Raw genomic sequence first — 27,985 nt, 5'->3', positions numbered from 1 at the left:
CACCCCCTTTATGCTGTGTGTGTATGTTATTATTGTCTATTAAATAATACATTTTAGGTCTATACATTAATAAAGTCCTTAATAAATATTAAATGCGAAGGGTTAAATTTGATTAATTTTGGCAGTTTCGAGCTTAAGTCCAAAAGACACTCTATGCAATAAATATTATTTGTATAAAGTTGAGTAAAAGTAGAAATATGGTGGTCCGCTTCTAATACTGCTGAAACATATGTAAATCCAATTTAACTGTCAATTCCCCACTTTCAACTTGATGTAAAATCAACTTTTTAACCATTGGCCCGTTAATGTTTTGCGATTCGCTGTAGATGTCTTTCAGTTTCAACTCAGCTTTTCCCAGAAATTCTATTGAAAAAATGTAAATTGTGGTTAAAATTTGAGGGGTAAACTCACCGTCTAAGCTGTAAGGGTTGTGCTCCAGCACCACAAAAGTGAGCACTTCTTCGTTTAAGCTGCGAAGCTGAAACTGCATACTGCAATTCCAAGACAAAGTGGGAACCTGGGGAGCGGTATTCAGAGGCACATTCCCGTTATTCAGGCTGTCCTTAGCGAAATCCGTTTCTTGCTCTTGATTCCCCAAGCTCACTTTGCAGTACACGTTTTCCGTGTGCGGTTTGCCTGTTTGGAATACAGTTTTTACGAATCAATGGAAATAATTTTTTTAAAACCCTACAGAACCCTTCAGGGAGTTACCTTTCCGCTTATTATAACTACATGTTTGCGAGTTACATTTGGTCAGTATGTTGGTGGCTTCGAAAACGGTCACCCACAAGTATTTGCTCGTGTTTAGTACTGGAAAAAGTTGGGAGTTAAAAACGGCTTACCCGAGGTGATGAAGCGTTTCCCTTTTTGGACGAGGACGAGAAGGCGGCCGCTAGATGGCCCCAGCTGAAGCTCTGCAGTTTCAAGACAAAAAGCACAAAATGTAAGCCCCTTTCACAAAAAAAAAAACAAGCTAGCAACGTAAGGACAGTTTACTGACGTCCAGTGTGATTGTCATGGTAACTATTATAGACAAGACAGTGTCAAATGATGATGGTTGTCAAGACAACAGTAGAGAACATTAGTATATTAGTAAATTACCAGGGATGTAAAATTTCCGGAAAATTAAATTTTTCCGGAAAAATTCTAAAATAGGCAGTTGAGGTTAATTTTAAAAACAAAAAATGTTCTGGAAAAAGTCAGTTCTTGACAATTCTAGTTTTTAATTTTTCCAGGTAAAACGGTGCATGGTACCAAAAAAGTGTATAGAAGGTAAAAGTTGCATCCCATCGAGGGGCATGCTGTGGTAAAAGTTTCAGACCTCTAACCTGAAACCTTTCTGGGATATTGAGCAAAAAACGAGAGTCAACTTTGACGCCCTCTAGCGGCTAAACGGGGCAACTTAGCCGTGCCCGCTCAACGTCACGTGATTGCCACGTTTATTAGCTTTCTTTTGTTATACGGTGGTTTTATACAGGGTGTTTCAAATAAGCGAGTTATGGACGATTTTCTGGAAAAGTGCACGAAAATTTTATCTAAATTAGGGATTTTTTGGCTCTACTATACTAACCTCCATTTTGGATTTTTCTCAATCAAAGTGATTTTTTAAACTAATTTGAACCTGGGGAAGACAAATCTCACGTCCATTTTGCTCTAATTGGCACCGTTTCGGAGATGACCTTGAAATGATGTCAATTTTGACACTTTAGGGCGTGGCACCCTTGCAAAATGACACTTTGATAAATTATACTCTACGTCATTTTTGTACTATTAACCTGAAGGTATTTAAGCAGACGAGGTTAATTTTGAAAATAAAAAATTTTCTGAAAAAAATCTGAAGGTATCAGCTTTGAAAATTCTTGACAATTCTAGTTTTAAATTTTTCCAGGCAAAACGGTGCATGGTACCAAAAAAGTGTATAGAAGGTAAAAGTTGCATCCCATCGAGGTGCATTTGTAATAAAAATTTCGAACCTCTAACCTGAAACCTTCTTGAGATATTGAGTAAAAACTGTAAAAAACGAGAGTCAACTTTGACGCCCTCTAGCGGCTAAACGGGGAAACTTATCCGTGCCCGCTCAACGTCACGTGATTGCCACGTTTATTAGCTTTCTTTTGTTATACAATGGTTTTATACAGAGTGTTTCAAATAAGCGAGTTATGGACGATTTTCTGGAAAAGTGCACTAAAATTTCGCTCAAATCGGGAATTTCTGCTTTCGAGGAGGGTGGTCAAAGTAAGACTGCTAGAGCAAAAACAATTGAATATCGATACAAACATTTTACATCAAGTAGACCTAGAATTTGACGTAGATTCCAAAAATCGAAAAAAAAATTATAAGTTTGGTTTGTTGCTCAAATTTGGGACACCCTGTATACTGATGGATTATCTAGGAATAATAAATGAGAAAATGACAGTTTTAAGCACATTTTTGGAATCCTCGTTAAATTTCCTATTCAGTTACTTGGAAAAACCGTATAAAATGTGGTACAGTCTGGGAGAAAAGCAGTGTCAAATTTTGAACTAAAAGAAACACAGTTCGGAAGGACAGTCAGGGACAAAATCGCTGGTGAAACCCACTTCTAGTAAGAAAATGTTTGATTTAAATACATTTTTGGAATCCTCATTAAATTTCCTATTCAATAGCCAAAAAAAACAAAAAACATATTGGTACAGTCATGGTGAAAAATGGTGTCAAAGTTTGAATTGTTAGAAACACAGTTTGAAAGGACAGTCAGCGACAAAATCGCCTGTAAAACTCACTTGGAGTGAGAAAATGACAGTTTTAAGCACATTTTTGGAATCCTCATTAAATTTCCTATCCACTAACCTAAAAAAACACTAAAAAATCGAGTATAGTCAGTTAAAAAAACAGTATCAAAGTTTGAACTGCCAGAAACACAGTTTGAAAGGACAGTCAGAGACAAAATCGCCTGTAAAACCCACTTGGAGTACGAAAATGACAGTTTTAAGCACATTTTTGGAATCCTCGTTAAATTTACTATCCAATAGTCTAAAAAAACACTAAAAAATCGAGTATAGTCAGTTAGAAAAACAGTGTCAAAATTTGAACTGCTAGAAACACAGTTTGAAAGGACAGTCAAGGACAAAATCGCCTGTAAAACCCACTTGGAATGAGAAAATGACAGTTTTAAGCACATTTTTGGAATCCTTATTAAATTTCCTATCCAATAGCCTAAAAAAATATCACTAAATTCGGTACAGTCAGGGAGAAAAGTGCTGCCAAAGTTTGAAAACACAGTCAGCGACAAAATCGTCTGTTAAACTCACTTGGAGTGAGAAAATGACAGTTTTAAGCACATTTTTGGAATCCTTGTTAAATTTCCTATCCAATAGTCTAAAAAAACACTAAAAAATCGAGTATAGTCAGTTAGAAAAACAGTGTCAAAATTTGAACTGTTAGAAACACAGTTTGAAAGGACAGTCAGCTTAAAACAGAGAATTTTTGCGACCCAAGCAATTTGATCAACCACTTACGAGTTTTCCGTTTGTTTTGTTTACTCAGCTGATCGAATTTCCTGTAAGCCTCCTTGGTCGATTCGATTCTCTTCGTCCACGTGTTACACTCGTGCACCGTGGCGGTCAAAAGGAAAATCTTGTAGCCGGTTTTTTCGTCTTGAATTTTGAGCACCCGATTCGAATCGGTACCGTTCTCCACCGTTTCCGTGCTTTCTCTGCTCGACGATAAGTTTTGTACCAGAATTGGCTGCCAAAAAAAAAAACAAATTTTCCCAAACTGTGACTAGTTGGATTTTTACCTTTTGAGAATGACGTCATCTTTTTACATCTTTGTTTCGCGCATATCAAACATGTGAAATAGACAATTTTAGCAAAAAAGGCACGTTGTTAATTTTGTCGTCCTGTCAAATTGAAAACGTTGACATTTACTGTCACTTTGATTTAAACGAATATCAATGAGAAGGCCCAAATGCTAATTCTAAATGTGCTGCTTTTTTTGGAGTACGAAAAGATACAGTTTCCAGATGTCAACTGAAACTCTCTAAAACTAATTTTTCAAAGCATTTGTAGGTTAAAATTTGTGATCTAATTCCAGACATGCGTGTTTTTGCACCTGCTTGACGTCATTCTCAAAGGGTAATATTTTGACATTACATGGAACCTACTTGTTTGTACATTTTGTAGGTAATATTGGAATTCTTCTGGAAGGTAAATTGTCCCACAACAGTTTTACTCGGTTGGACCAGCATGAAAAAATCATTAAACAAAAACCCTAGCAGGTCTTTCCCAGTCTTCAATTTGGTGAAAACCCCAAAATGCACCAATTGCCTAGGTCCCAGTTTGTTTGTGGTACCGTTAAACGTCAAATTCAGTTCGTTTTGCACGCTCTGTTGCAACCATTCCATACGTTCCTGGTTCTCTTTCAGACGTACGTTTTCGTTGACGCAACTCACAAACTTTTCCGAAATCCTCAAAGCTTCTTCCAGTAGTTTGTAGTCTGCAATTTGGTTCAGAAAATCTCTGCACTGTTTGAATTATAAAATAATACCTGGATGGTGCGAAGGAGTGTTTTCCAACACTTTCCCGATCAACAACGGGTATTTAGTGATGCGTTGCATGGGTTTAATTAGGAAGGAAGACAAGGGCATGCCTTTAGTGCGGCAATTTGCCTGGCATTTCTTCACCACATCCCTGAAAGCGGTGTTTGATTCTGTCAGGTCTTGCAAAAGGGCGGCGCTGTCCAGTTGGCGTCCGCAAAACGTTATGTACGCAGTCATTCTTGGTAACTAAGGAACCCTTTCGATTACGTCATGTTGGGTAACCACAGGGGAAGACAGGTTAGAGTCACAAAGATCATTTTTGTGGGAAGAGGAAAAACAATATTCAAATGAGAAAAATGACGCAAATCTGCAGATTATTTAAACAATTTGTAATTTTTACTGACAATAAGGAACTTGACAAACATTTTTTGCTTTAAACCCTTCAGTACATACTCTATTAGAAACCAAAATGGCCCGGCTAATGATCCTGACGTCATACTGTGCTAAAAAATGCTACATGACGTCATGTGGCCAGCGGAACTAAAAATGTTTATTAACAAGCCATTTTTTATTTTAGAGTAATGAAACTTGGAATTGACCTTTTTTCAGACACTGCTTAATCATATTATTGGATAAAACAAAAATTGAAATGTTCCCTATTGTCAAAATAACTGTCATAAATCTCAGAAACACGTCTTGTTTCGAAAACTGTGTTAAACTGTAATTTTTATAAATTTTAACAGTTTTGATATTAGTTGCAGATAACACGTGGTATTTGGAGGATGATTTAGTTAAGCAGTCACGTGACCACTAACAAAATAATTGTCATAAATCTCAGAAACGCGTTTTGTATCGAATAATGCAAGAAAATTTTTCTAAACCCTGATTTTTGCAACTTTTGAGCACAGTTTGATAGTCAGGGACAAAATTGCTTGTCAAACCCACTTGGAGTGAGAAAATTACTGTTTTAAGCACATTTTTGGAATTCTCATTAAATTTCCTATCCAGTAACTTAAAAAACACCACAAAATTTGGTATAGTCAGGGAGAAAAGCGGTGTAAAAATTTGAATTGCCCGGAAAAACTTTGAAAGGACAGTCAGGGACAAAATTGCCTGTAAAACCAACTTGGAGTGAGAAAATGACTGTTTTAAGCACATTTTAGGAATCCTCATTAAATTTCCTATCCAGTAACCTGAAAAAACACTACAAAATTTAGTACAGTCAGGGAGAAAAGCGGTGTCAAAATTTGAATTGCCAGGAACGCAGTTTGAAAGGATAGTTAGGGACAAAATTGCCTGTAAAACACATTTGGAGTGAGAAAATGACTGTTTTGAGCACATTTTTGGAATCCTCATTAAATTTCCTATCCAGTAACTTAAAAAACACCACAAAATTTGGTATAGTCAGGGAGAAAAACGGTGTCAAAATTTGAATTGCCAGAAACACAGTTTGAAAGGATAGTCAGGGACAAAATTGCCTGTAAAACCCACTTGGAGTAAGAAAATGACTGTTTTAAGAACATTTTTGGAATCCTCATTAAATTTCCTATCCAGTAACCTGAAAAAACACTACAAAAGTTGGTACAGTCAGGTAGAAAAGCGGTGTTAAAGTTTGAATTGCCAGGAAAAACTTTGAAAGGACAGTCAGGGACAAAATTGTCTGTAAAACACATTTGGAATGAGAAAATGACTGTTTTAAGCACATTTTTGGAATCCTCATTAAATTTCCTATCCAGTAACCTGAAAAAACACTACAAAAGTTGGTACAGTCAGGGAGAAAAGCGGTGTCAAAATTTGAATTGCCAGGAAAACAGTTTGAAAGTACAGTCAGTGACAAAATTTCCTGTAAAACCCACTTGGAGTGAGAAAATGACTGTTTTAAGCACATTTTTGGAATCCTCACAAAATTTCCTATCCAGTAACCTGAAAAAACACCACAAAATTTGGTATAGTCAGGGAGAAAAGCGGTGTCAAAATTTGAATTGCCAGGAAAAACTTTGAAAGGACAGTCAGGGACAAAATTGCCTGTAAAACCCACTTGGAGTAAGAAAATGAATGTTTTAAGCACATTTTTGGAATCCTCATTAAATTTCCTATCCAGTAACCTGAAAAAACACTACAAAATTTAGTACAGTCAGGGAGAAAAACGGTGTCAAAATTTGAATTGCCAGAAACACAGTTTGAAAGGACAGTCAGGGACAAAATTGCCTGTAAAACCCACTTGGAGTGAGAAAATGACTGTTTTAAGCACATTTTTGGAATCCTCATAAAATTTCCTATCCAGTAACCTGAAAAAACACTACAAAATTTAGTACAGTCAAGGACAAAAGCGGTGTTAAAGTTTGAATTGCCAGGAAAAACTTTGAAAGGACAGTCAGGGACAAAATTGTCTGTAAAACACATTTGGAGTGAGAAAATGACTGTTTTGAGCACATTTTTGGAATCCTCATTAAATTTCCTATCCAGTAACCTGAAAAAACACTACAAAAGTTGGTACAGTCAGGGAGAAAAGCGGTGTCAAAATTTGAATTGCCAGGAAAACAGTTTGAAAGTACAGTCAGTGACAAAATTTCCTGTAAAACCCACTTGGAGTGAGAAAATGACTGTTTTAAGCACATTTTTGGAATCCTCACAAAATTTCCTATCCAGTAACCTGAAAAAACACCACAAAATTTGGTATAGTCAGGGAGAAAAGCGGTGTCAAAATTTGAATTGCCAGGAAAAACTTTGAAAGGACAGTCAGGGACAAAATTGCCTGTAAAACCCACTTGGAGTAAGAAAATGAATGTTTTAAGCACATTTTTGGAATCCTCATTAAATTTCCTATCCAGTAACCTGAAAAAACACTACAAAATTTAGTACAGTCAGGGAGAAAAACGGTGTCAAAATTTGAATTGCCAGAAACACAGTTTGAAAGGACAGTCAGGGACAAAATTGCCTGTAAAACCCACTTGGAGTGAGAAAATGACTGTTTTAAGCACATTTTTGGAATCCTCATAAAATTTCCTATCCAGTAACCTGAAAAAACACCACAAAATTTGGTATAGTCAGGGAGAAAAGCGGTGTCAAAATTTGAATTGCCAGAAACACAATTTGAAAGGATAGTCAGGGACAAAATTGCCTGTAAAACCCACTTGGAATGAGAAAATGACTGTTTTAAGCACATTTTTGGAATCCTCATTAAATTTCCTATCCAGTAACCTGAAAAAACACCACAAAATTTGGTATAGTCAGGGAGAAAAGCGGTGTCAAAATTTGAATTGACAGGAAAAACAGTTTGAAAGTACAATCAGGGACAAAATTGCCTGTAAAACCCACTTGGAGTGAGAAAATGATAGTTTTAAGCACATTTTTGGAATCCTCATTAAATTTCCTATCCAGTAACCTGAAAAAACACTACCAAATTTAGTACAGTCAGGGAGAAAAGCGGCGTCAAAATTTGAATTGCCAGGAAAAACTTTCAAAGGACAGTCAGGGACAAAATTGTCAGTAAAACCCACTTGGAGTAAGAAAATTACTGTTTTAAGCACATTTTTGAAATCCTCATTAAATTTTCTATCCATTAACCTGGAAAAACACTACAAAATTTAGTACAGTCACAGAGAAAAGCGGTGTCAAAGTTTGAACTGCAATAAACTCAGTATTTGTAATTTACTGGTAATTTACCGGTCAAATTTTCCTGATAAAGTAAAATATTTACTTTACCGGTAATTTACCCATCACTACAAACATTTCATAGCGTTTTTATTTTATTTTATTGCAGAAACTGTGCTCGTTTCAAACTGAAATAAAACCACCCTAAAATGTAGGTAAAAAAACTGTAAAATAACGCTTTTTTACAATTTCTACCAAAACAGGACTCTGATTCTCTCCTGTAGGTACTTTTCATTTGGAATGGTACTTACGTGTTGACATATCACATCGCCGATAGTATCAGCTTTGCGCCGATACACAGCGCCCTCTAGGCTGTTCAAAAAGTTGCGATTGCACCGCAAAATATCCTGCCAGTTCACGAAAATGGCGTCCGCTTCCGAATCGGACACGATTCGGCTGCGTCTCAGCGGCTCTTCGAACACTTCGTGGACCGCGGACATGTCCTGCACGTACGCCTGTTCCGTTTGGATCAGTTCGTTGATGGCCTCCTGCCGTTTTTTATCTACTCGAGCTGAGGGAAGGGTTTCATTGTCTCTGTGTCAGTTTTTAAGTTGTACTCTATTAAACGATCAGGTTTACGAAAAAATACACACAGAAAATGCTTGACTCTTATAACACTTTACCCAATATGTGTAATATATTATTCTCTAACAAATTTTTACCTAAGTCATAATAATTTAGCTGTGTAATATGAGTATTTTTGTGGCCTAATTTTTTTTTTTGCGTAAACTAGTATTCGACATAAAATTTAATAAAAAAAAAAGCTTAGTAGGGTGGCTGATTAATTATGCTAAGACATATTAAGGTTTCTCATACGTAAATATAATGAAAGCGGAAGAAGAGTGAGAGAGATAGAAGTACACACCCACCCTACCAAACTTGAAATCCGGCCTGTATATTTAAAATATTAATAATTAAATACAATCACAAAATATCTAGTACGGTCACAAAATTGTGAGCAAAATTAATCACTTAATGTCAAAACTTTGGCTGGTCGTGACGCCCCACCGGTTATTGAATATATTAAAAGCACCTCTAAAGGTCTAAAATTGCATTAAATAGAGAGATACGCTTATAAGTAGGTAAACAGAGCTTCGAGTATGGTAGGTTGGGTGCTCCTATAAAAAGTAAAACCGGCGTCAAACCTCGAACGTTCACGTGACTTAAATGGGTACTTACATTGGTTGTGCTGCTGCAAAGGGGCTACGTAGTTGCTGGGAAACAGCCCCGACACCCCGTTCAGCTCCCCCCGCCACCACGCCTCTTCGTCCCGGGCCGTGACGTTGATTATGTCATCCTTCAAAAAACTCAACTCGTCTGGATTGTTTGCCGTGTACGGAAACAGAGCCACCACTTTGTCTAAAAAATTCAGTAACAGACCGCTAGATGGCGCGCTAAACTACGCACTTACCCAAAACGATTTCCTGTTGCATGCGAGTTGTGGAAACGGGCGTGGTACGACCGCTGGCCCTGCCCGTGCTGTTCAATATTTTGACGTAACTGGCTGGGAACCATCCCACTTGACGTTTGCGACCTTTTGCTTGCAACTCGCCCTCCCACCAACCCGAATCCGTTTTCTTTCGGATCATAATCAGCTGACCGCGAGCTAACGACAACTGTTCCGAACTGGTAGCTTGGTAAGCCGCAATTACGGAAGCTATTTCCGGTTTTTTCCCTTTCATCACCTAAGTTGCACAGGAAAAATCAAGTCATTAAAACCTAGACTAGTTTGTGTTAGAATTTGTTATAACTAATCTTAAATAAGACGAGTTAAAATTATGTCTAGTTTCTTCTTTAGAACAGCTTCTAAACTGTTCTAAACGCATTTAGAAGCTTCTAAGATGATTTTAGAGCAATATTTAAGTTTCAGGGCTGTTTCAGGGACATTTTGAAACATCCAAACTATTCTAGAAACTTTTAGAAGCTTCCAAGTTATTTCAAGAGCATCTGGAAGCTTCCGGAGAGTTTTGAATATTTCTAGAAGCTTCTAGACTGTTTTAGAAACTTTTAGATGGTTTCAAGAAGATTTGAATGCTTCTAAACTGTTCTAGATGTTCTTAGAAGCTTCTAGGTTATTTCACGAGCCTCTGGAAAAAGCGCAGGAGGTAAACGAATTTTTCTTGACAATTGGCGAAGGAACCATGTATTAGGAACAGCTAAAAATCGAGTCGAAAAACTTGAAATACTACTTGAAGACCGTATTTCAAGGGTTTAAGTCAATATTTGGTCTTGCAAGTCTTGAAATTTGCCTTAAAAACTCAAAAATTGACTTGAGATACAAACTGTAAGATTTCAAGTACATTTTTATGGTTTTTGCGTCTGTTTTTTCTGTTTTCAGGTAATTTTTCATGTAATTCAGGTCAAAACCCTTCAAAATTTACTTTAAAGCTGTTTTTGAAGCCTCTTAAGTCAATTTTCATGGGTTTGTAATCGATATTTAGGCTGCAAGCCTTGAAATAGGTTTCAAAGGCATGAATATTGATTTGAGAGACAAACTCTAAGTTTTCCAGTAAATTTTTATGGTTTTCGTGTCCTTTCTTGGTTTTTAAGTCAGTTTTTTAGGAAGCCAGAGCAAAAACCTTGAAAATTGACTTTAAAGATGTTTTTGAAGCCTTTCAAAGCTTCCAGACTGTTTTAGGAACATTTGGAAGCTTCCAAACTATTCTGGAAACTTTTAGACGCTTCTACACAATTTCAAAAGCATCTGGACAGTTTTCTGAAAAAACTTCTGAAACTTTTAGACTGCCCGATGCCTAATTTAATATTCTTATCATAAATTAAAACGTACAAAGTTATTACTCTGTTGCTGATTACAACCCAACAGTTTGAACCTGTAAACTTGCCCACAAAAACCAAAACATAAAACAACAAAAAAACCCGCACAAACCTGCGCGTTGGCTGTCATCGAAGTGTCAAAGGGACGTTCACCTCCCATTTTCATCTCAACGTTAATCTGCGACACCTCGTTATCGACTTGCGTATTGGCTGCGTTCATGTTTTCTAAAGCGGACGTCACTTCCGCCGCACTTACTCCCACAGACGTATCCACAGCAACCGGATTGGTTTCCACGGGAACAGTCGTCTGATTGGTTAATAAACGACACATAGACAATCACACACACACACTCCGCATTTAATTCAACATTATCGGACGACTTACCTCCATTTTTGACACGTAATTGCTGGGGAAAATACCGGTCACGTTGTTCAGTTTACCGGTCCACCAATCTCCGTCCTTTTTGTATACCGCAATTACGTCACCAGCGTTGAAAGTCAAGTCGCCAGGTTCCTGCGATTGGTACGGATAACTAGCCGTGTAGTACTCCGGTTCGGTATCAGGGGGTAACTCGACTGCACTAGCGACAGCAGTGGTGGTGGTGGTAGGAACGGCAACGTCGCTCTCAGTGAACTCCCTACGTAACCAAAAAATAATTTATTTTCTGATATTGCTTATGTTACTCATGTTATTGTGATAGCAATTAAAAAAAAATTAGTATTTGAATCCGGATTTCTAGAAATTTTGCTTTTTGTAAATAATTAACTAAACTTTGACATCTAATGTGAACGATTTACGCAAAAACACGTCATTTGACAGATTTTTTTTTGTGCTTGTATTGTTTTATTTTGTTAATTTACAATTGCTATAGCTATATTGAGATATTGAAGGCTTCTGAAAGACCAAAACATACCAATTATCTGTTGCAAAATGGGTAAGTATCAGACTACAAATTTAAACTGACCAAATAATTTCCAAATGCTTCGAAGCAGTCTAAAAAAAACATTCGAAAACACTATAGAAGCTCCAAATTGCCTTGCAAAAGCTTACAAAACAGCATTCAATCAATCAAAAAAGTAGCTTTATTGTCGGAAACTTAATTCATAGTAAGCTTAAGAAGTTTTCAGAGGCCTCTGGCAATACAAAATGGCTGCTAGAGGCTTCTGGCACGTTAAAAACAATTCATAGTAAGCTTAAGAAGGTTTCAGAGGCCTCTAGCAATACAAAATGGCTGCCAGAGGCCTCTGGCACCTTAAAAACAGTTTTAATAAGCTTGAGAAGGTTTCAGAGGCCTTTAGCAATTCAAAATGGCTGCTAGAGGCTTCTGGTACGTTAAAAACAATTCATAGTAAGCTTAAGAAGGTTTCAGAGGCCTCTGGCCATTTAAAATGGCTGCCAGAGGCCTCTGGCACGTTAAAAACAGTTTTAGTAAGCTTTAGAAGATTTCAGAGGCCTTTGGCAATACAAAATGGCTGTCAGAGGCCTCTGGCACCTTAAAAACAGTTTTAGTAAGCTTAAGAAGGTTTCAGAGGCCTCTGGTAATACAAAATGGCTGCTACAGGCTTCTGGCACGTTAAAAACAATTCATAGTAAGCTTAAGAAGGTTTCAGAGGCCTCTAGCAATACAAAATGGCTGCCAGAGGCCTCTGGCACCTTAAAAACAGTTTTAATAAGCTTGAGAAGGTTTCAGAGGCCTTTAGCAATTCAAAATGGCTGCTAGAGGCTTCTGGTACGTTAAAAACAATTCATAGTAAGCTTAAGAAGGTTTCAGAGGCCTCTGGCCATTTAAAATGGCTGCCAGAGGCCTCTGGCACGTTAAAAACAGTTTTAGTAAGCTTTAGAAGATTTCAGAGGCCTTTGGCAATACAAAATGGCTGTCAGAGGCCTCTGGCACCTTAAAAACAGTTTTAATAAGCTTGAGAAGGTTTCAGAGGCCTCTAGCAATTCAAAATGGCTGCTAGAGGCTTCTGGCACGTTAAAAACAATTCATAGTAAGCTTAAGAAGGTTTCAGAGGCCTCTGGCAATACAAAATGGCTGTCAGAGGCCTCTGGCACCTTAAAAACAGTTTTAATAAGCTTGAGAAGGTTTCAGAGCCCTCTAGCAATTCAAAATGGCTGCTAGAGGCTTCTGGTACGTTAAAAACAATTCATAGTAAGCTTAAGAAGGTTTCAGAGGCCTCTGGCAATACAAAATGGCTGCTAGAGGCTTCTGGTACGTTAAAAACAATTCATAGTAAGCTTAAGAAGGTTTCAGAGGCCTCTGGCAATACAAAATGGCTGCCAGAGGCCTCTGGCACGTTAAAAACAATTCATAGTAAGCTTAAGAAGGTTTCAGAGGCCTCTGGCAATACAAAATGGCTGCCAGAGGCTTCTGGCACGTTAAAAACAGTTTTAGTAAGCTTAAGAAGGTTTCAGAGGCCTCTGGCAATACAAAATGGCTGTCAGAGGCCTCTGGCACCTTAAAAACAGTTTTAATAAGCTTGAGAAGGTTTCAGAGTCCTCTGGCAATTCAAAATGGCTGTCAGAGGCCTCTGGCACCTTAAAAACAGTTTTAATAAGCTTGAGAAGGTTTCAGAGGCCTCTGGCAATTCAAAATGGCTGCCAGAGGCCTCTGGCACGTTAAAAATAATTCATAGGAAACTTAAGAAGGTTTCAGAGGCCTCTGGCAATACAAAATGGCTGCCAGAGGCCTCTGGCACGTTAAAAACAATTCATAGTAAGCTTAAGAAGGTTTCAGAGGCCTCTGGCAATAAAAAATGGCTGCTAGAGGCTTCTGGCACGTTAAAAACAATTCATAGTAAGCTTAAGAAGGTTTCAGAGGCCTCTGGCAATACAAAATGGCTGCTAGAGGCTTCTGGCACGTTAAAAACAATTCATAGTAAGCTTAAGAAGGTTTCAGAGGCCTCTGGCAATACAAAATGGCTGCTAGAGCCCTCTGGCACGTTAAAAACAGTTGTAGTAAGCTTAAGAAGGTTTCAGAGGCCTCTGGCAATACAAAATGGCTGCTAGAGGCTTCTGGCACGTTAAAAACCATTCATAGTAAGCTTAAGAAGGTTTCAGAGGCCTCTAGCAATACAAAATGGCTGTCAGAGGCCTCTGGCACCTTAAAAACAGTTTTAATAAGCTTGAGAAGGTTTCAGAGGCCTCTAGCAATTCAAAATGGCTGCTAGAGGCTTCTGGTACGTTAAAAACAATTCATAGTAAGCTTAAGAAGGTTTCAGAGGCCTCTGGCACGTTAAAAACAGTTTTAGTAAGCTTGAGAAGATTTCAGAGGCCTCTGGCAATACAAAATGGCTGCTAGAGGCTTCTGGCACGTTAAAAACAATTCATAGTAAGCTTAAGAAGGTTTCAGAGGCCTCTGGCAATACAAAATGGCTGTCAGAGGCCTCTGGCACCTTAAAAACAGTTTTAATAAGCTTGAGAAGGTTTCAGAGGCCTCTGGCAATTCAAAATGGCTGCCAGAGGCCTCTGGCACGTTAAAAATAATTCATAGGAAACTTAAGAAGGTTTCAGAGGCCTCTGGCAATACAAAATGGCTGCCAGAGGCCTCTGGCACGTTAAAAACAATTCATAGTAAGCTTAAGAAGGTTTCAGAGGCCTCTGGCAATACAAAATGGCTGCTAGAGCCCTCTGGCACGTTAAAAACAGTTTTAGTAAGCTTAAGAAGGTTTCAGAGGCCTCTGGCAATACAAAATGGCTGCTAGAGGCTTCTGGCACGTTAAAAACAATTCATAGTAAGCTTAAGAAGGTTTCAGAGGCCTCTGGCAATACAAAATGGCTGCTAGAGGCTTCTGGCACGTTAAAAACAATTCATAGTAAGCTTAAGAAGGTTTCAGAGGCCTCTGGCAATACAAAATGGCTGCCAGAGGCCTCTGGAGATCGACTCTGAGTTTTGCTTTCACTTTAATTCATAGTAAGCTTAAGAAGGTTTCAGAGGCCTCTGAAAACACATACAAAAACAGCAAAAAAGAACATACATAATTATTACACTACACATACAATATGAATCACACATAATTACACCTTACAATTATTAAAATAAAAACAAAACAAAAAGGCAGTTACCCTGTATAAGAGAGGAGAAAGAGGATAAAAAATCAATCGCTTTTTAATCCGGACTATTAATGCAGAAATCTTGACGTATGGTGAATGCACTGTATAAGATTTCATGTGACAAGATTTCCAGAACTTACAAATCTCTTTAAACTGTCCTAATGCTGCTAAAGTTAGTTGCTCAAAACAGTCTAAAATGTTAAAGTAGTTTAAAAGCTTCAAAAAATGTCTAGGACTTGAATTAAAAAAAAAAATGCATTACTGAAAGAATTTTGTGTTTTTTTTTTATATTTTTTTACAGATTTTCATGATTTTGCTTTCTCTAATTACATAATTTGACTCTAATTACTAATAAGATAACATAGACTTACTCAAATTTAGAAACTGGTTCAAACGACTCCTGTACAGTCTGAGTTTGATGAAGCCCTCCAGCTATACCAACGCCATCTACCGGTTCCACGTACGACTCGGGAAACCATCCAGTATGTCCGCCAATCTCTCCGGCCAACCAACCCGGCTCACCAGTTTGTTGCTCCGGCACCTAAAGCCAATCGTTATTAGAACAGGCGTGTGTCTTGCGTGACACACTCACGTGAATAATATCGCCGGGTTGGAAGGAGATTTCGTCGTTATTGCGCGCGTTAAATTCATAGATGGCGCGGTACTTGTGCACCCCAGGAATGTTTTCAATGTCAGGTGGTACGGTGTTATCGGTCCAGGTGTTGTCCGCCGGCCAATCAGCGGCGGGGGTGCTCTCGTTGCCCCATGCGTCAGTAGTTTTCCACGCGTTTGTGTAGTCGGTTGTTTTATTAGCGTTCTTCATTTCCACCACTTGATTCCTCTTCTCCTCATATCTAATTGTTGTTAAATAATACAATTACAACAATCAACAAAATAAATAATGACTGTGATATTACTTCTATACACTGTGTAAACCAGGCTTTTAGACTTACCTAGAAAACAAAGTTTCACACTCTTCAATTAAAGCATTCATCTGTTTTTTCAGTTCCGTCAATTGAGTGTTGTTGTTATCTATATCAGACAACTTAGATTCGATTTGGACTTGTACATCGTTCACCTTCTCCCGCAAGTTTTTAATGGTGACCTCTTTGTTCTCGTACGCTAAACGGGCCTGATCAGAGTCCAGCGAGTTTATCTTGTTCCGCGTTTCCAGTTTCACCTTTTCTTGCGACAACGCCAACAGTTTGGCGTTCTGGTCTTTCAGTTTGTTTTTCAGTTGGGACATTTCCTGCATTTGAGCGTCCCGCGTGTTTCTCATACCGTCAATGGTGGATTTCACGTTGGAGACTCCGATTCGGGTATCGCAGATTTTCTGCGACAGTTCTTTTACTTGATCGTTCAAAGTGGATAGTTCAATTGTGAGCGATTGATTTTTGGCTTTCAGTTTCAGGACTGTTTCCTGTTCTTTTTGCCTTTGCTGTTGTAGCTCTTGCAGGCGTTGTCTCTCCCACTCGAGCTGGCGTTGACGTTCCATCTCTCTTCTGGCTGCCTCGCGTTGCTCGGCTTGTCTTTTTCTCTCTTTAATTTCAAGCTTACAAATGATACACCACAGGGTTGACAAATTTACCTTCTTCCAGTTGACGTTCTTTTTCTTGTTGCTCGCGCATCATCTTTTCCAACTCATCCAGTCGTTTGCGTTCCGCTTCTTGTCTCGCTTTCTCCCTCCTCTCCAGTTCCTCCCTCTCTTTTCTCTCTCGCTCTTCCGCTTCTTTGCGTTGCTGATCCATCAAAGCTTTCCGACGCCGCTCTAGTTCCGCCTGGCCTTTTTCGTAGTTTTCTTTACGTTTGTCCTCAAACGAAGCTAAAGAACTCTACAATTAACCAGAGTCACTCCAAATTGCAAAACGCAATACTTTGACTTTGTAAAGTGGAGGCAGGATCAGGCTCAACGTGGGGGGCGCTGCCCTGACTCGAAACTGAGGCGGTACGCACGCCCCGTCTAAAGGAAGGTGGCACCAAATCGGGGGGCAACTTAGTGGGTGGAGGTGTCCCTGCTTGTGCAGTTTCGCACAAATGCATGGCCAATACGAATTCCTCGCAACCGAGTCGACCATCCGCGTCCATGTCCGATAGACCCCTATTTTTACACGTTAATATATTCAGGATCAAATGAATGAGTGTATTCAAGGCAAACAACCTCGTTAGTCAAGTTTGAAGCCCTGCAGATACCAAAAAATATGACCAACCAAAGTTAATATAAAAACAGAAACTTGAAAATTGACTGAAAATTTTAAAAATGCAGTCAGAAACTTGGAAATTGACTGTTAATGTTGAAAACAAAGTAAATAACTTGAAAACTGGCTGAAAATGTTGAAAACAATGTTTAAACATGAAAATTGGCTAGAAAGGTTGAAAAAAACAGTAAGAAACTTGGAAATTGGTCAAAAATGTTGAAAACAAAGTCAAAAACATGATAATTGACTGGAAATGATGAAAACACAGTCAGAAACTTGACTGAAAATGTTAAAAACTCAGTCAGAAACTTGGAAATTGACTGCTAATGTTGAAAACAAAGTAAAAAACTTGAAAACTGGCTGAAAATGTTTAAAACAATGTTTAAACATGAAAATTGGCTAAAGAGGTTGAAAAAAAACTTGAAAATTGGTCAAAAATGTTGAAAACAAAGTCACAAACATGATAATTGACTGGAAATGATGAAAACACAGTCAGTCACTTGGAAATTGACTGCAAATGTTGAAAACAAAATAAAAAAATTGAAAACTGGCTGAAAATGTTGAAAACAACGCTAAAACATGAAAATTGGCTAAAGAGGTTGAAAAAAACTTGAAAATTGGTCAAAAATGTTGAAAACACAGTCAGAAATCTGAAAATTGACTGAAAATGTTAAAAACGCAGTCAGAAACTTGGAAATTGACTGTTAATGTTGAAAACAAAGTAAAAAACTTGAAAACTGGCTGAAAATGTTAAAAACAACGTTTAAACATGAAAATTGGCTAAAAAGGTTGAAAAAAAACAGTAAGAAACTTGGAAATTGGTCAAAAATGTTGAAAACCAAGTCAAAAACATGATAATTGACTGGAAATGATGAAAACACAGTCAGAAACTTGACTGAAAATGTTAAAAACTCAGTCAGAAACTTGGAAATTGACTGTTAATGTTGAAAACAAAGTAAAAAACTTGAAAACTGGCTGAAAATGTTTAAAACAATGTTTAAACATGAAAATTGGCTAAAGAGGTTGAAAAAAAACTTGAAAATTGGTCAAAAATGTTGAAAACAAAGTCACAAACATGATAATTGACTGGAAATGATAAAAACACAGTCAGCCACTTGGAAATTGACTGCAAATGTTGAAAACAAAATAAAAAAATTGAAAACTGGCTGAAAATGTTGAAAACAACGCTAAAACATGAAAATTGGCTAAAGAGGTTGAAAAAAACTTGAAAATTGGTCAAAAATGTTGAAAACACAGTCAGAAATCTGAAAATTGACTGAAAATGTTAAAAACGCAGTCAGAAACTTGGAAATTGACTGCAATTGTTGAAAACAATGTAAAAAACTTGAAAACTGGCTGAAAATGTTGAAAACAATGTTTAAACATGAAAATTGGCTAGAAAGGTTGAAAAAAACAGTAAGAAACTTGGAAATTGGTCAAAAATGTTGAAAACAAAAGTCAAAAACATGATAATTGACTGGAAATGATGAAAACACAGTCAGAAACTTGACTGAAAATGTTAAAAACTCAGTCAGAAACTTGGAAATTGACTGCTAATGTTGAATACAAAGTAAAAAACTTGAAAACTGGCTGAAAATGTTGAAAACAACGTTTAAACATGAAAATTGGCTAGATAGGTTGAAAAAAACAGTAAGAAACTTGGAAATTTGTCAAAAATGTTGAAAACAAAGTCAAAAACATGATAATTGACTGAAAATGTTAAAAACTCAGTCAGAAACTTGGAAATTGCCTGCTTATGGTGAAAACAAAGTAAAAAACTTGAAAACTGGCTGAAAATGTTGAAAACAACGTTTAAACATGAAAATTGGCTAAGAAAGGTTGAAAAAAAACAGTAAAAAACTTGAAAATTGGTCAAAAATGTTGAAAACAAAGTCACAAACATGATAATTGACTGGAAATGATGAAAACATAGTCAGAAATTTGAAAATTGACTGAAAATGTTAAAAACGCAGTCAGAAACTTGTAAATTGACTGCAAATGTTGAAAACAAAGTAAAAAACTTGAAAACTGGCTGAAAATGTTGAAAACAACGCTAAAACATGAAAATTGGCTAAAGAGGTTGAAAAAAACTTGAAAATTGGTCAAAAACGTTGAAAATACAGTCAGAAATCTGAAATTTGACTGAAAATGTTAAAAGCACAGTCAGAAACTTGGAAATTGACTGCAAATGTTGAAAACAAAGTAAAAAACTTGAAAACTGGCTTAAATTGTTGAAAACAACGATAAAACATGAAAATTGGCTAAAGAGGTTGAGAAAAAACTTGAAAATTGGCCAAAAATGTTGAAAACACAATCAGAAATCTGAAAATTGACTGAAAATGTTAAAAACACAGTCAGAAACTTGGAAATTGACTGTAAATGTTGAAAACAAAGTAAAAAACTTGAAAACTGGCTTAAATTGTTGAAAACAACGCTAAAACATGAAAATTGGCTAAAGAGGTTGGAAAAAAACTTGAAAATTGGTCAAAAATGTTGAAAACACAATCAGAAATCTGAAAATTGAATGAAAATGTTAAAAACGCAGTCAGCAACTTGGAAATTGACTGCAATTGTTGAAAACAAAGTAAAAAACGTTAAAAAATCCATTTCATTAACTATTCACTGATGTACACAGTCAGTACAACATTTCTCAAATAATAAAGTTATTCAGGATGAAACTAATGAGTGAATTAATTTTGAAGTTTCACTACGTCATGTAAATCGCCTTCTACGTCAGTAAAGACTTACCAAATTTGTGCTAAAATAGCTTGAGGCAATTTGGTCTGAACCATAACGTTTCGGGCCTGCGCCCCCGACAAAAATCCGCTGCGCGTCCTATCCATCGTATTAAACATTTGCGTATACTTCAGCTTAGTTTGATGAGGTACGGACCAATCACCGCTCCTGTCAGGGTAAATGTAATTATGTTATAATTTTTTTGCAGTTGCATTCTTACATTCCCGAATCAATCGATCCCACCCGTTCTAAACTGGTGACGCTAGCTCGAGGTGTGCTGGTAGCAGCGGGCACTGGCACTCCCACAGAACCAACCGACCCTGCTGGTGATATTGGGCCGCTTGGAATCATGGGGGTGAACCCCCCAGTCAGGGGGGGCATGGGAGGTACTATTCCAGTGGGAATAGTCACCCCGGTCACCCCCACTCCCATCATGTTAACCGGTTGTACAATTCCGGTAGGAGGTGCTGTTACTCCACCCAAACTAGGCATTATCAGTGGCTGGGTGTTGATTAAATTGGGTGGGTTAGGAATAATCGATGGTGGGGCGCTTATTATAGGTTGGGCGGTGCCAATTTGTGGTTGGGCTACTATGGGCTGTATCTGTAATAAGTTAGTGAGATTTTCAGAGTTGTAAGAGTTGAAAAGCTTACTTTTGGTGGATCTGGACGTGCAGGTGGTTGATTAACCAGGGTCGGTAGGGGTGGTATCGCAGGAGGCGTAGCGGTTGAGTGTAGCTTTAGAGACGCCAACAGAGAAGGGGGCAGCCCCTTTGGAATGTCAAATCCTCTTAGCTTCAAATTAATTAATTTACAGGCAATTGAGAACTCATTTATATCCATTTTTCCATCCGAATCTGTGTCCGCTAAGGACCTGTACATAAATCCAATTAGCTGGATTTCACAATAAAAATTAGACTGGCATACCAGATTTGTCCCAGCACTAAAGGAGGCAATTGACTTTGTAAAAAGAATCCTTTAGCCTGCTCTCCGGTCACTACCCCATTTATCGGCTTGAGGGAGTTGAACTGTTCTTCGTAACGCGCCCTTTCCCGGGCCAGGATGACCCAGGGGTCTGTTGAGGGAGTTCCGGCCGCCGACATACTAAATCAAACTGTTTTTCTAGAAAAAACTGGTTCGAACAGAATAATTACTCACCTAGAAATGCTTGAAAACGAGACCAACTAAATTAAATACATTTCAAGCACTCGCTCGGATTCTATGATACTCCCCACAGCTAAAATTGGGGCAGGAAACGGGGGAACAAATCGATAACAATACAGCACTGTATTGATAGTCCCAAGGACGTCGCTGTCAATGTCACAGCCACGTACAATTTGATATTTGACGGAAGGCAGCGTTGCTGTTAAAAAAGGATAGCAAACCTATCCTATGATACAAACAAAGATAGTCAATGAGAGCACCGGATAACAGCGCATTACTGGTTGCCTGTTGCAGACTAAAAATACGGTTTTATTTATAATCTAACAAAACAAATTATACAGGAATCGTGCCAGTAGTTTAAATTCCGGTAAAGTGTAAAATCAGCCCTTAAGGGCGGAGTTTGTGGCGGGCAAATTCGTGGAAGGGAGGGTGGTCCGGTCCTTTTAGGTCGCGTTTACACCAGTGCGTTATCGACAAAATTCGAGGTTGCTGATTATACTCAAAATATTTTCGTAGTGTTAATGATTTAAGCTTAATTCTGTAACTAGCGGTTCGTTGACTGTGCCTACGCATTGAGGTAATAATTCAGAAATCACAAAATTTGATAAGGCTTTCAAGAGGTGTCATTGCACTGCATTTTAAATAGTGGCGTGATATTATTGTGGGCTGTCAAAAACCAGTTCAATTTTTGGTTATTTCTCTCTAAAGGGTCCTTAATATTTATTGTGATAGTTGTTTAACAGTATGGATGGTTGCCTATAGTATTAAAACTTTAAAAAATCGTGCTGTAGTAAATAGTAATAATTCTATTAAATTGAAGATTGTACAGTTACAAAGTAAATTTTAAAGTAAGTAGGGTCAACATACTGTCAAGAACTTATATTCTACACCTTTATAATTTAAATTAGAATACAAAATACTGTAATGCAGAGCAACAATTGAACCTTTAACATCATTGAAATAAATACAAAGTGGTAATTTCCGGTTGTAAATTTGACACGATTTTCTTTCAGGACACTTTAAGAGGCGAACTGGGTGAAAAATGGGCTATGATGATGTCATTACGTTGCTGGGCGATTTCGGACGGTACCAGAAACGAATCTACTTTTTACTGTGTCTACCCGCCATCTTGTGCGCTTTTCACAAATTGGGCAATGTATTCCTTATGGCCGAGCCGAAATCAAGGTCAGTACCATTTTTATTAATTTACTAAAATAGATTAAATTTTTTCTTGACATTTGGTGGATATTTTTAATGACACACACACAATCGATAATCCACATACCAGACAACTTTGACCTATGTTTTTATGTTTTATTATCGCATAACCTTTTATGCTCTAAATACTAAATAGACGCAATACAGGATGGTTTAAAAAATCTAACTGATTAATTGAAAGTTGGTCGAACCTCCGTACTCAATAGAAACATTTGCAACATGTACACATTGAACAACTGTTTTTTATGGTAGAGTTGTTTGATCTCAAAGCTGAAAAATTATAGAAAGTTGAAGGGATTTTTTCCGTGCAAAAACAATCAAGTTACCCGGATTTATCGAAAAGTTGTCGGGCTCCTTGATTATATTCCGTAAGGGCCAGTTCGATTCTGTTGATTTGCCGGTCTTTACACCAAATTTGGGCTGTTTTAACCAATTCCAAAGCTACACCTTTTCTCCTGTATCTGTGTTATATATTTTTTTTAATAACCGGTTTGATGTAATTTTAGTAGACTAACCTAGTATCCACGACCACCCTGTATAACCAAGCCCATTCGGGTTGGTTAAGATGTTTCATCACAGCAATTGTACCGACTAGCTGTAATTATCGCAATATAGTTATCACTGTTTTAATTAGTAGTATATTTGCAATGTACTGCTTAGGGTTGTTAGTCCTGCTTTTAGTGCCCCAAATTGTCACCCCAACACCATGTTTTAATTCTGCAAGTTTAAACGTTTACCGGCGACCTTTTGAAAATATCACCGTTATAATTGAGCAAGCAGATTCAGTGGAATACGAGTTAGAAGCTGTGGAAATAAGTGCAGAAAATCAACAAATCCCAGTATTACACAGTGGATGTTACAGGAACTTGCCTTATTTACGACGCATTCAAATAATTAACAGCAATTTAAGCCAGCTAGAACCAACCTCATTTTACAATCTCCCTAAACTACAACAAATTAAAATCAACCACAACTCAATTACGGAAATTCCCAATGGAGTATTTCACTCTCTGACTGTGATCAAGTTAAGTTTAGTGGGGAACGGTATCAGACAAATCCAGGATCACGCTTTCTACAATTTGACCCTACTACAAGACCTGGACATTAGCTACAACAATTTAGAGTCCCTCACCGTAAATATGTTTTACAAAACTTCAAACCTAAACCGAATCAATTTTAGTCACAACCGGCTGGTTTACGTTCAAGATTACTTATTGGAAAGCATTTTTTCAGCTCATCCAGACAGTCAAAACTCATTGATTGACTTTACGGGGAACAATTTAACTGAAATCAGTGGTAATATGTTTGAAGGGGTGCGCTATGTGAAAAAAGTGAGTGTGAGTGATAACAGTTAAAGTCAGTGAATAGCAGAGCTTTTAGCAGCATTAAGGGCGGCAAAGTGTTAGATTTGACACGTAACCCCTTAAATGTGTCCCTGATAGAGTGTGGTTTGGACCATTTAGTATTATCAAACTTGATTCTGATGATTTGGAATATGACTATGAATAAACTATAATTAAACATACATACCTTTTTTCTGCCTTTTGGTGGTTCCTCCATCCCCTCTAACTCATCTTCTTGAATTATTTTATACCAACAATTTTCAGGGTTTTTGTTGTGAAAATAGGGTTCATATACTTCAGCCACCCAACTTTGTATGGGTTTTTTATCGTACATCACCTGAGCCGACTTCATAACAACTGTAGCATATATATAGAGGTAGATTACAAGTAAAACCCCCGGGGCAGCCAAAATGCAGTACAAAAATGGAACTTGGAAAAATATGAACAGAATAGCAATGAATATGATCATGAGCTGGAACGTGGTCTGGAAACAGTTTCACTTAGCCTCTAGAGTAGTTGATGTGATTTAGGGACTCACCTCGTTGAAAAGGGTGCCTAAAAATATGTTTGTAATGTTGGATGTGTAGGCCCTTCGAACCAGCTCAGACACTCGAGGGGTGTCATTGTCCCGTTGTTTTCTTAGCACTATAAAGGACATTACGACCTTAATTTAGGCCCTAGTACCCGCTAAAACTGTTTGTTTACACTGCCAAACAAAACAAAACCAAGTGTGAGGTTAGGTGTGTCCACAACAAAATGGTGGTTTTTGACAGACTGAAACCTGTAAAGAAATTTAGCGTCTGGTTCTGGATTTTCATCTCTAATAAAAGAACAGTGTTTTGAGTACAAGCTTTTGCCTAAAAAGGAAATTTAAAAATTACTTCCAACTGCAATGCTCTACGAAGCAACAGTTGTTTCAACAAGATGACAGAGGACAGTGGCATCAAATGACAGAACATACCATCGAGGTATTAATGGAGTATTTTATTCTAGGTGTCGACTGCCGGACGAATTAATTAACGCTTCATACAGCCTAAATGCGAGCGAATGGGAAAGATGGTTTCCATACAATCAAACGTCGCAAAAAGTTTCATCGTACTGTCTAATCAAGTTGGGAAACTCTACAGTAGAACGGTGCAGCGAGTACGTGTACGATCACACAACTTACGGACTTACTGCCGTTACAGAGGTAATAGTTGTACGCTATTTTGAGTATAAATTTTAAAGACAATTTTTCAGTGGAACTTGACCTGCGGTAAAGAGTACCTTATTGCGATAGGGAATTCCTTGTTTATGTTTGGAGTTATGTTCGGTTCTATAGGGTTTGGGGAGTTGTCAGACAGGTGGGTTTTCAACTAGCTACTTAGTATTATGGATGTTTATACAGGTGTGGTAAATCCAAAAGCGACCATAGGAAAACCGTGTAACTGACAGAGAAACGTAGATAATTGCATGCGTGGGACAAAGACAGTAATTAAATAAATTAATTTTGTCGACGGTATTGGATTTTGGCAACAGCGCACTGAAATTATGGCCTACTTGGTATTTTTTTCGTTTACTGTCTTTGTCACACGCATGCAATTATCTACGTTTCTCTGTCAGTTACACGGTTTTTCTATGGTCGGTTTTGGATTTACCACAGCTGTATAGGAAATTTGCAGATGGGGAAGGAAAAATACATTTTTCCTGTCCTTGGTGATACAGGTGGTTTTTGGGATTATTGCTTCGTTTGCGCCGGAATTTTGGACCTTTACGATAGCCAGGGCTGTGGTGGGGGCCACCACTTCTGGTGTATTCCTGGTTGCCTACGTTATTGGTGATTTATTTAACTTTTTTTTGATGAAATTTTTTTTTATATAAATAACATAGGGCTTGAAATGGTGGGGGCCTCAAAACGTATGGTAGCAGGAACAGTGTGTCAAATGTTTTTCTCCGTGGGTTACATGCTAACCGCAGTGTTTGCGATTTACATTACTGATTGGCGGCCTTTACAATTCGCCTTAACTATCCCCGGACTGGTTTTCCTGACATATTGGTGGTAATTTTCTAGTAGCAAGTGTGGTTAGTACAGTAATTAGTACACCATCAGGTTAATCCCCGAGTCGCCGCGCTGGTTGTTGAGTAAAACCGCTTGCCAGAAGCTAAAAAATGCATACAAATCGCCGCCAAAGTCAACAAAGTTAACATCCCTGACAAAACTTTAGATCTACTCTTAACCAGCAAAGAGGAGAGTCCATCAAAAGTAAACGCTGCCAAACCAAGTATATTTGACTTATTTAAATATCCCAGTCTTAGAACCCGGTCACTTATAATATTTTTTGACTGGTGAGTTTATAAGTGCAACTATACTGTCACCTAAGCAACATTGTCGAGTAGGTTCGCCAACAATATCACGTACTACGGCCTGTCGTGGAACACAAACAACCTGGCCGGGAATCCTTACTTAAATTTTGTCATCTCGGGGGGCGGTAGAAATCCCCGCCTACTCATTTCTACTGTTCACATTAAATAAATGGGGCCGGAAAAATGTCATGTGCGGTTGTATGATAGTGGCGGGGGTGGCTTTGCTACTCACAATGATTGTTCCTGATGGTAATTTTTTTAAATGTTAATTTTAAGGTTTTTCTCAGGTTGGTTTTATAGGTTTGCAGTGGTTAACCGTCACTTTAGCCATGGTGGGTAAACTGGCCATTACGGCCAGTTATGGAGCTGTGTACATTTTCTCCACCGAACAATTTCCTACGGTGGTTAGAAACGCGGGATTGGGGGCGGGGTCTACTTGTGCTAGAGTTGGATCCATTACCGCCCCTTACGTTAATATTGCTGTGAGTACTTTCCTACTTAATTCATATATCTACACAGGTAAACCGTGTAACGGACAGAGAAACGTAGATAATTGCATGCGTGGGAGAAAGACAGTAAACGAAAAAAATACCAAGTAGGCCATATTTTCAGTACGCTGTTGCCAAAATCCAATACATTTTGTCGACGGTATTGGATTTTGGCAACAGCGTACTGAAAATATGGCCTACTTGGTATTTTTTTCGTTTACTGTCTTTCTCCCACGCATGCAATTATCTACGTTTCTCTGTCAGTTACACGGTTTTCGATTACGTTAATAATAATTTATAGAGCCATATATGGGAACCACTGCCTCTACTCATTTTCGGAGTTTTGTCTTTAATAGGAGGTTTGATGAGTCTCAGTTTACCGGAAACGTTAAACCGGAAGTTACCTGAAACGTTTGAAGAAGGGGAACAATTCGGAAAGTTAGTTGTGGTTTACCATAAAGTAGAGAACATGCTGAGCATATTTTCTTGCAGGGAAGACAGGCAGGAGCCCGAAGGGGGCTCGGATGAATTAGCGAAAATGAACGACTTGGAAAAAGCCAGTGACAACGAAGAACCCGTTAAAACTGATACATAGTACAAAGTTTTGTACTAATTGTGCTATTCTGTTGCATTTTTTTTTTTATTAATTAATTATTACAAGTTTTTGTAATCTTTTATTAATATATTTTTTTTGTACAAAAGAACAGTGTATAATTACGCAGGTTTTGATGGACGTTTGGCAATCCACTCTTTAATACCGGGAGTGTTAAAAACGTTGGTTTGCACCGCCTGTAAGTTTGGATATTTTGTCAAAAGCGATTTGTGAAGTTCAGGCATCAAAATTCGTCCATCACTTCTAAGAGTGAGGCTACAGTCAAATCCACCCAAGTAAGCTGAAAGTTTACACCAAATCGTCAATAAAAAATTGGTTTTGCACCAATGCATACACTAACCTTGCCTAAAGCTAAGTTTTTACCGCCGTTTTTAACCGCCAACTCATCCAGTTTTCCTAAATAAATTGGAGCCTGCACTGTCACCAAGTCCTCAAGGAGTTGCTGTTTTTTTGGTCCTGGGGCTTCAAACGCGTATCCCACCCATTCTGTAGGCTCAAAAAGTTCAATTTTCCTTAAAACAAACTTTAATGACAACTTACTGTTTTTTAAATCTGCGAAAGTCTCGTAAACAGCATTAATGTGCCAGTTTTCTAAAGGTGTGGACCCGGATAGCCCCACCAAATCACCAAGATACTTCATAATAGCTCCACTTTGATATAACACTAACCCGTCTACTTCCAATAGAGGTAGTTGACCTAAAGGGGGCGCGATCTTCCCTTTTAGCAAATCCCATTCAGATCTTGGAAATCGGAAGTCTTCAAACTCCAATCTTCCATAACTTAGGATAAAGCGGATTTGTTCGCCCAGCCCTAAAATGTCGAAATAGGTTAGCTTGTATTTGGGCGCCATTGTAACTATACCAATACTGGAAATTGTTGGTATT

At 37.9% G+C, this 27,985-nt stretch overlaps 4 protein-coding genes across 11 annotated transcripts; 1 reads left to right on the top strand and 3 right to left on the bottom strand.

The window, feature by feature from the left end:
- Positions 1-7: 7 nt before the first annotated feature.
- On the bottom strand, positions 8-21,233 carry Dap160 (dynamin associated protein 160). Of its 4 annotated transcripts, none has more exons than XM_081988166.1 (21): positions 21,091-21,233; positions 20,860-21,036; positions 20,587-20,806; positions 20,154-20,536; positions 19,946-20,101; positions 16,877-17,100; positions 16,591-16,824; positions 15,956-16,541; positions 15,595-15,856; positions 15,374-15,543; positions 11,334-11,586; positions 11,061-11,255; positions 9,585-9,858; positions 9,353-9,532; positions 8,425-8,684; positions 4,528-4,765; positions 4,145-4,476; positions 3,498-3,726; positions 843-914; positions 412-636; positions 8-363 (listed from the first exon to the last, which is right to left on the bottom strand). In XM_081988166.1, the coding sequence occupies exons 2-21, from the start codon at positions 21,033-21,035 to the stop codon at positions 212-214; spliced, it is 4,821 nt and encodes a 1,606-aa protein (XP_081844292.1). In that variant the 5' UTR covers position 21,036; positions 21,091-21,233; the 3' UTR covers positions 8-211. The 4 variants fall into 4 exon arrangements, 3 of the variants coding, with proteins under 3 accessions (XP_081844292.1, XP_081844291.1, XP_081844293.1); XM_081988165.1 differs by lacking the exon at positions 843-914 and adding an exon at positions 712-810; XM_081988167.1 differs by lacking the exons at positions 843-914; positions 11,061-11,255 and adding an exon at positions 712-810.
- On the bottom strand, positions 21,185-24,587 carry LOC145734778 (N-alpha-acetyltransferase 40-like). Of its 5 annotated transcripts, XM_081988393.1 has the most exons (6): positions 24,539-24,587; positions 24,196-24,477; positions 23,845-24,141; positions 22,830-22,909; positions 22,641-22,775; positions 22,397-22,584 (listed from the first exon to the last, which is right to left on the bottom strand). In XM_081988393.1, exons 2-6 carry the CDS (start codon positions 24,313-24,315, stop codon positions 22,485-22,487), a joined length of 732 nt encoding a protein of 243 aa, XP_081844519.1. In that variant the 5' UTR covers positions 24,316-24,477; positions 24,539-24,587; the 3' UTR covers positions 22,397-22,484. The 5 variants fall into 5 exon arrangements, with proteins under 5 accessions (XP_081844521.1, XP_081844519.1, XP_081844518.1 ...); XM_081988392.1 differs by having other exon boundaries at positions 24,196-24,577; XM_081988397.1 differs by lacking the exons at positions 23,845-24,141; positions 24,196-24,477; positions 24,539-24,587 and adding an exon at positions 22,968-23,030.
- LOC145734715 (organic cation transporter protein-like) lies at positions 21,421-27,192 on the top strand. The gene is given in 13 exon segments (XM_081988263.1): positions 21,421-21,673; positions 22,110-22,281; positions 24,651-24,846; positions 24,897-25,000; positions 25,319-25,473; positions 25,527-25,695; positions 25,747-25,781; positions 25,784-25,982; positions 26,034-26,118; positions 26,120-26,249; positions 26,301-26,482; positions 26,790-26,926; positions 26,981-27,192. Coding segments are annotated over 12 exon segments (1,638 nt in total). The 5' UTR covers positions 21,421-21,673; positions 22,110-22,138; the 3' UTR covers positions 27,084-27,192.
- LOC145734792 (glutathione S-transferase-like) lies at positions 27,150-27,985 on the bottom strand. Its single transcript, XM_081988416.1, has 3 exons — positions 27,642-27,985; positions 27,442-27,587; positions 27,150-27,381 (listed from the first exon to the last, which is right to left on the bottom strand). The coding sequence occupies exons 1-3, from the start codon at positions 27,949-27,951 to the stop codon at positions 27,325-27,327; spliced, it is 513 nt and encodes a 170-aa protein (XP_081844542.1). The 5' UTR covers positions 27,952-27,985; the 3' UTR covers positions 27,150-27,324.

The sequence above is a fragment of the Ips typographus genome, linkage group LG10, assembly GCF_016097725.1.
Source record: "Ips typographus isolate SLU linkage group LG10, UJ_Ityp_2.0, whole genome shotgun sequence".
Lineage (NCBI taxonomy): Eukaryota > Metazoa > Arthropoda > Insecta > Coleoptera > Curculionidae > Ips > Ips typographus.
This window is presented reverse-complemented; position numbering and strand designations above follow the sequence as displayed.

What these genes read in the sequence shown, in the direction of transcription:
- Dap160 (XM_081988165.1), bottom strand. Translation starts at nt 21,035, where the DNA reads ATGTCGGCGGCCGGAACTCCCTCAACAGACCCCTGGGTCATCCTGGCC. An exon ending in AACCCGGCGATATTATTCAC is followed by an intron (nt 15,544 to 15,594) that starts GTGAGTGTGTCA and finishes GATTGGCTTTAG; the next exon opens with GTGCCGGAGCAACAAACTGG. An exon ending in TAGTTATAATAAGCGGAAAG is followed by an intron (nt 637 to 711) that starts GTAACTCCCTGA and finishes TATTCCAAACAG; the next exon opens with GCAAACCGCACACGGAAAAC.
- LOC145734778 (XM_081988393.1), bottom strand. Translation starts at nt 24,315, where the DNA reads ATGTCCTTTATAGTGCTAAGAAAACAACGGGACAATGACACCCCTCGA. An exon ending in TAGGCACCCTTTTCAACGAG is followed by an intron (nt 24,142 to 24,195) that starts GTGAGTCCCTAA and finishes AACTGTTTCCAG; the next exon opens with ACCACGTTCCAGCTCATGAT. An exon ending in CAACTTTTCGATAAATCCGG is followed by an intron (nt 22,585 to 22,640) that starts GTAACTTGATTG and finishes ATAATTTTTCAG; the next exon opens with CTTTGAGATCAAACAACTCT.
- LOC145734792 (XM_081988416.1), bottom strand. Translation starts at nt 27,951, where the DNA reads ATGGCGCCCAAATACAAGCTAACCTATTTCGACATTTTAGGGCTGGGC. An exon ending in TTTCGCAGATTTAAAAAACA is followed by an intron (nt 27,588 to 27,641) that starts GTAAGTTGTCAT and finishes TTGAGCCTACAG; the next exon opens with AATGGGTGGGATACGCGTTT. An exon ending in AAAACTTAGCTTTAGGCAAG is followed by an intron (nt 27,382 to 27,441) that starts GTTAGTGTATGC and finishes GTAAACTTTCAG; the next exon opens with CTTACTTGGGTGGATTTGAC.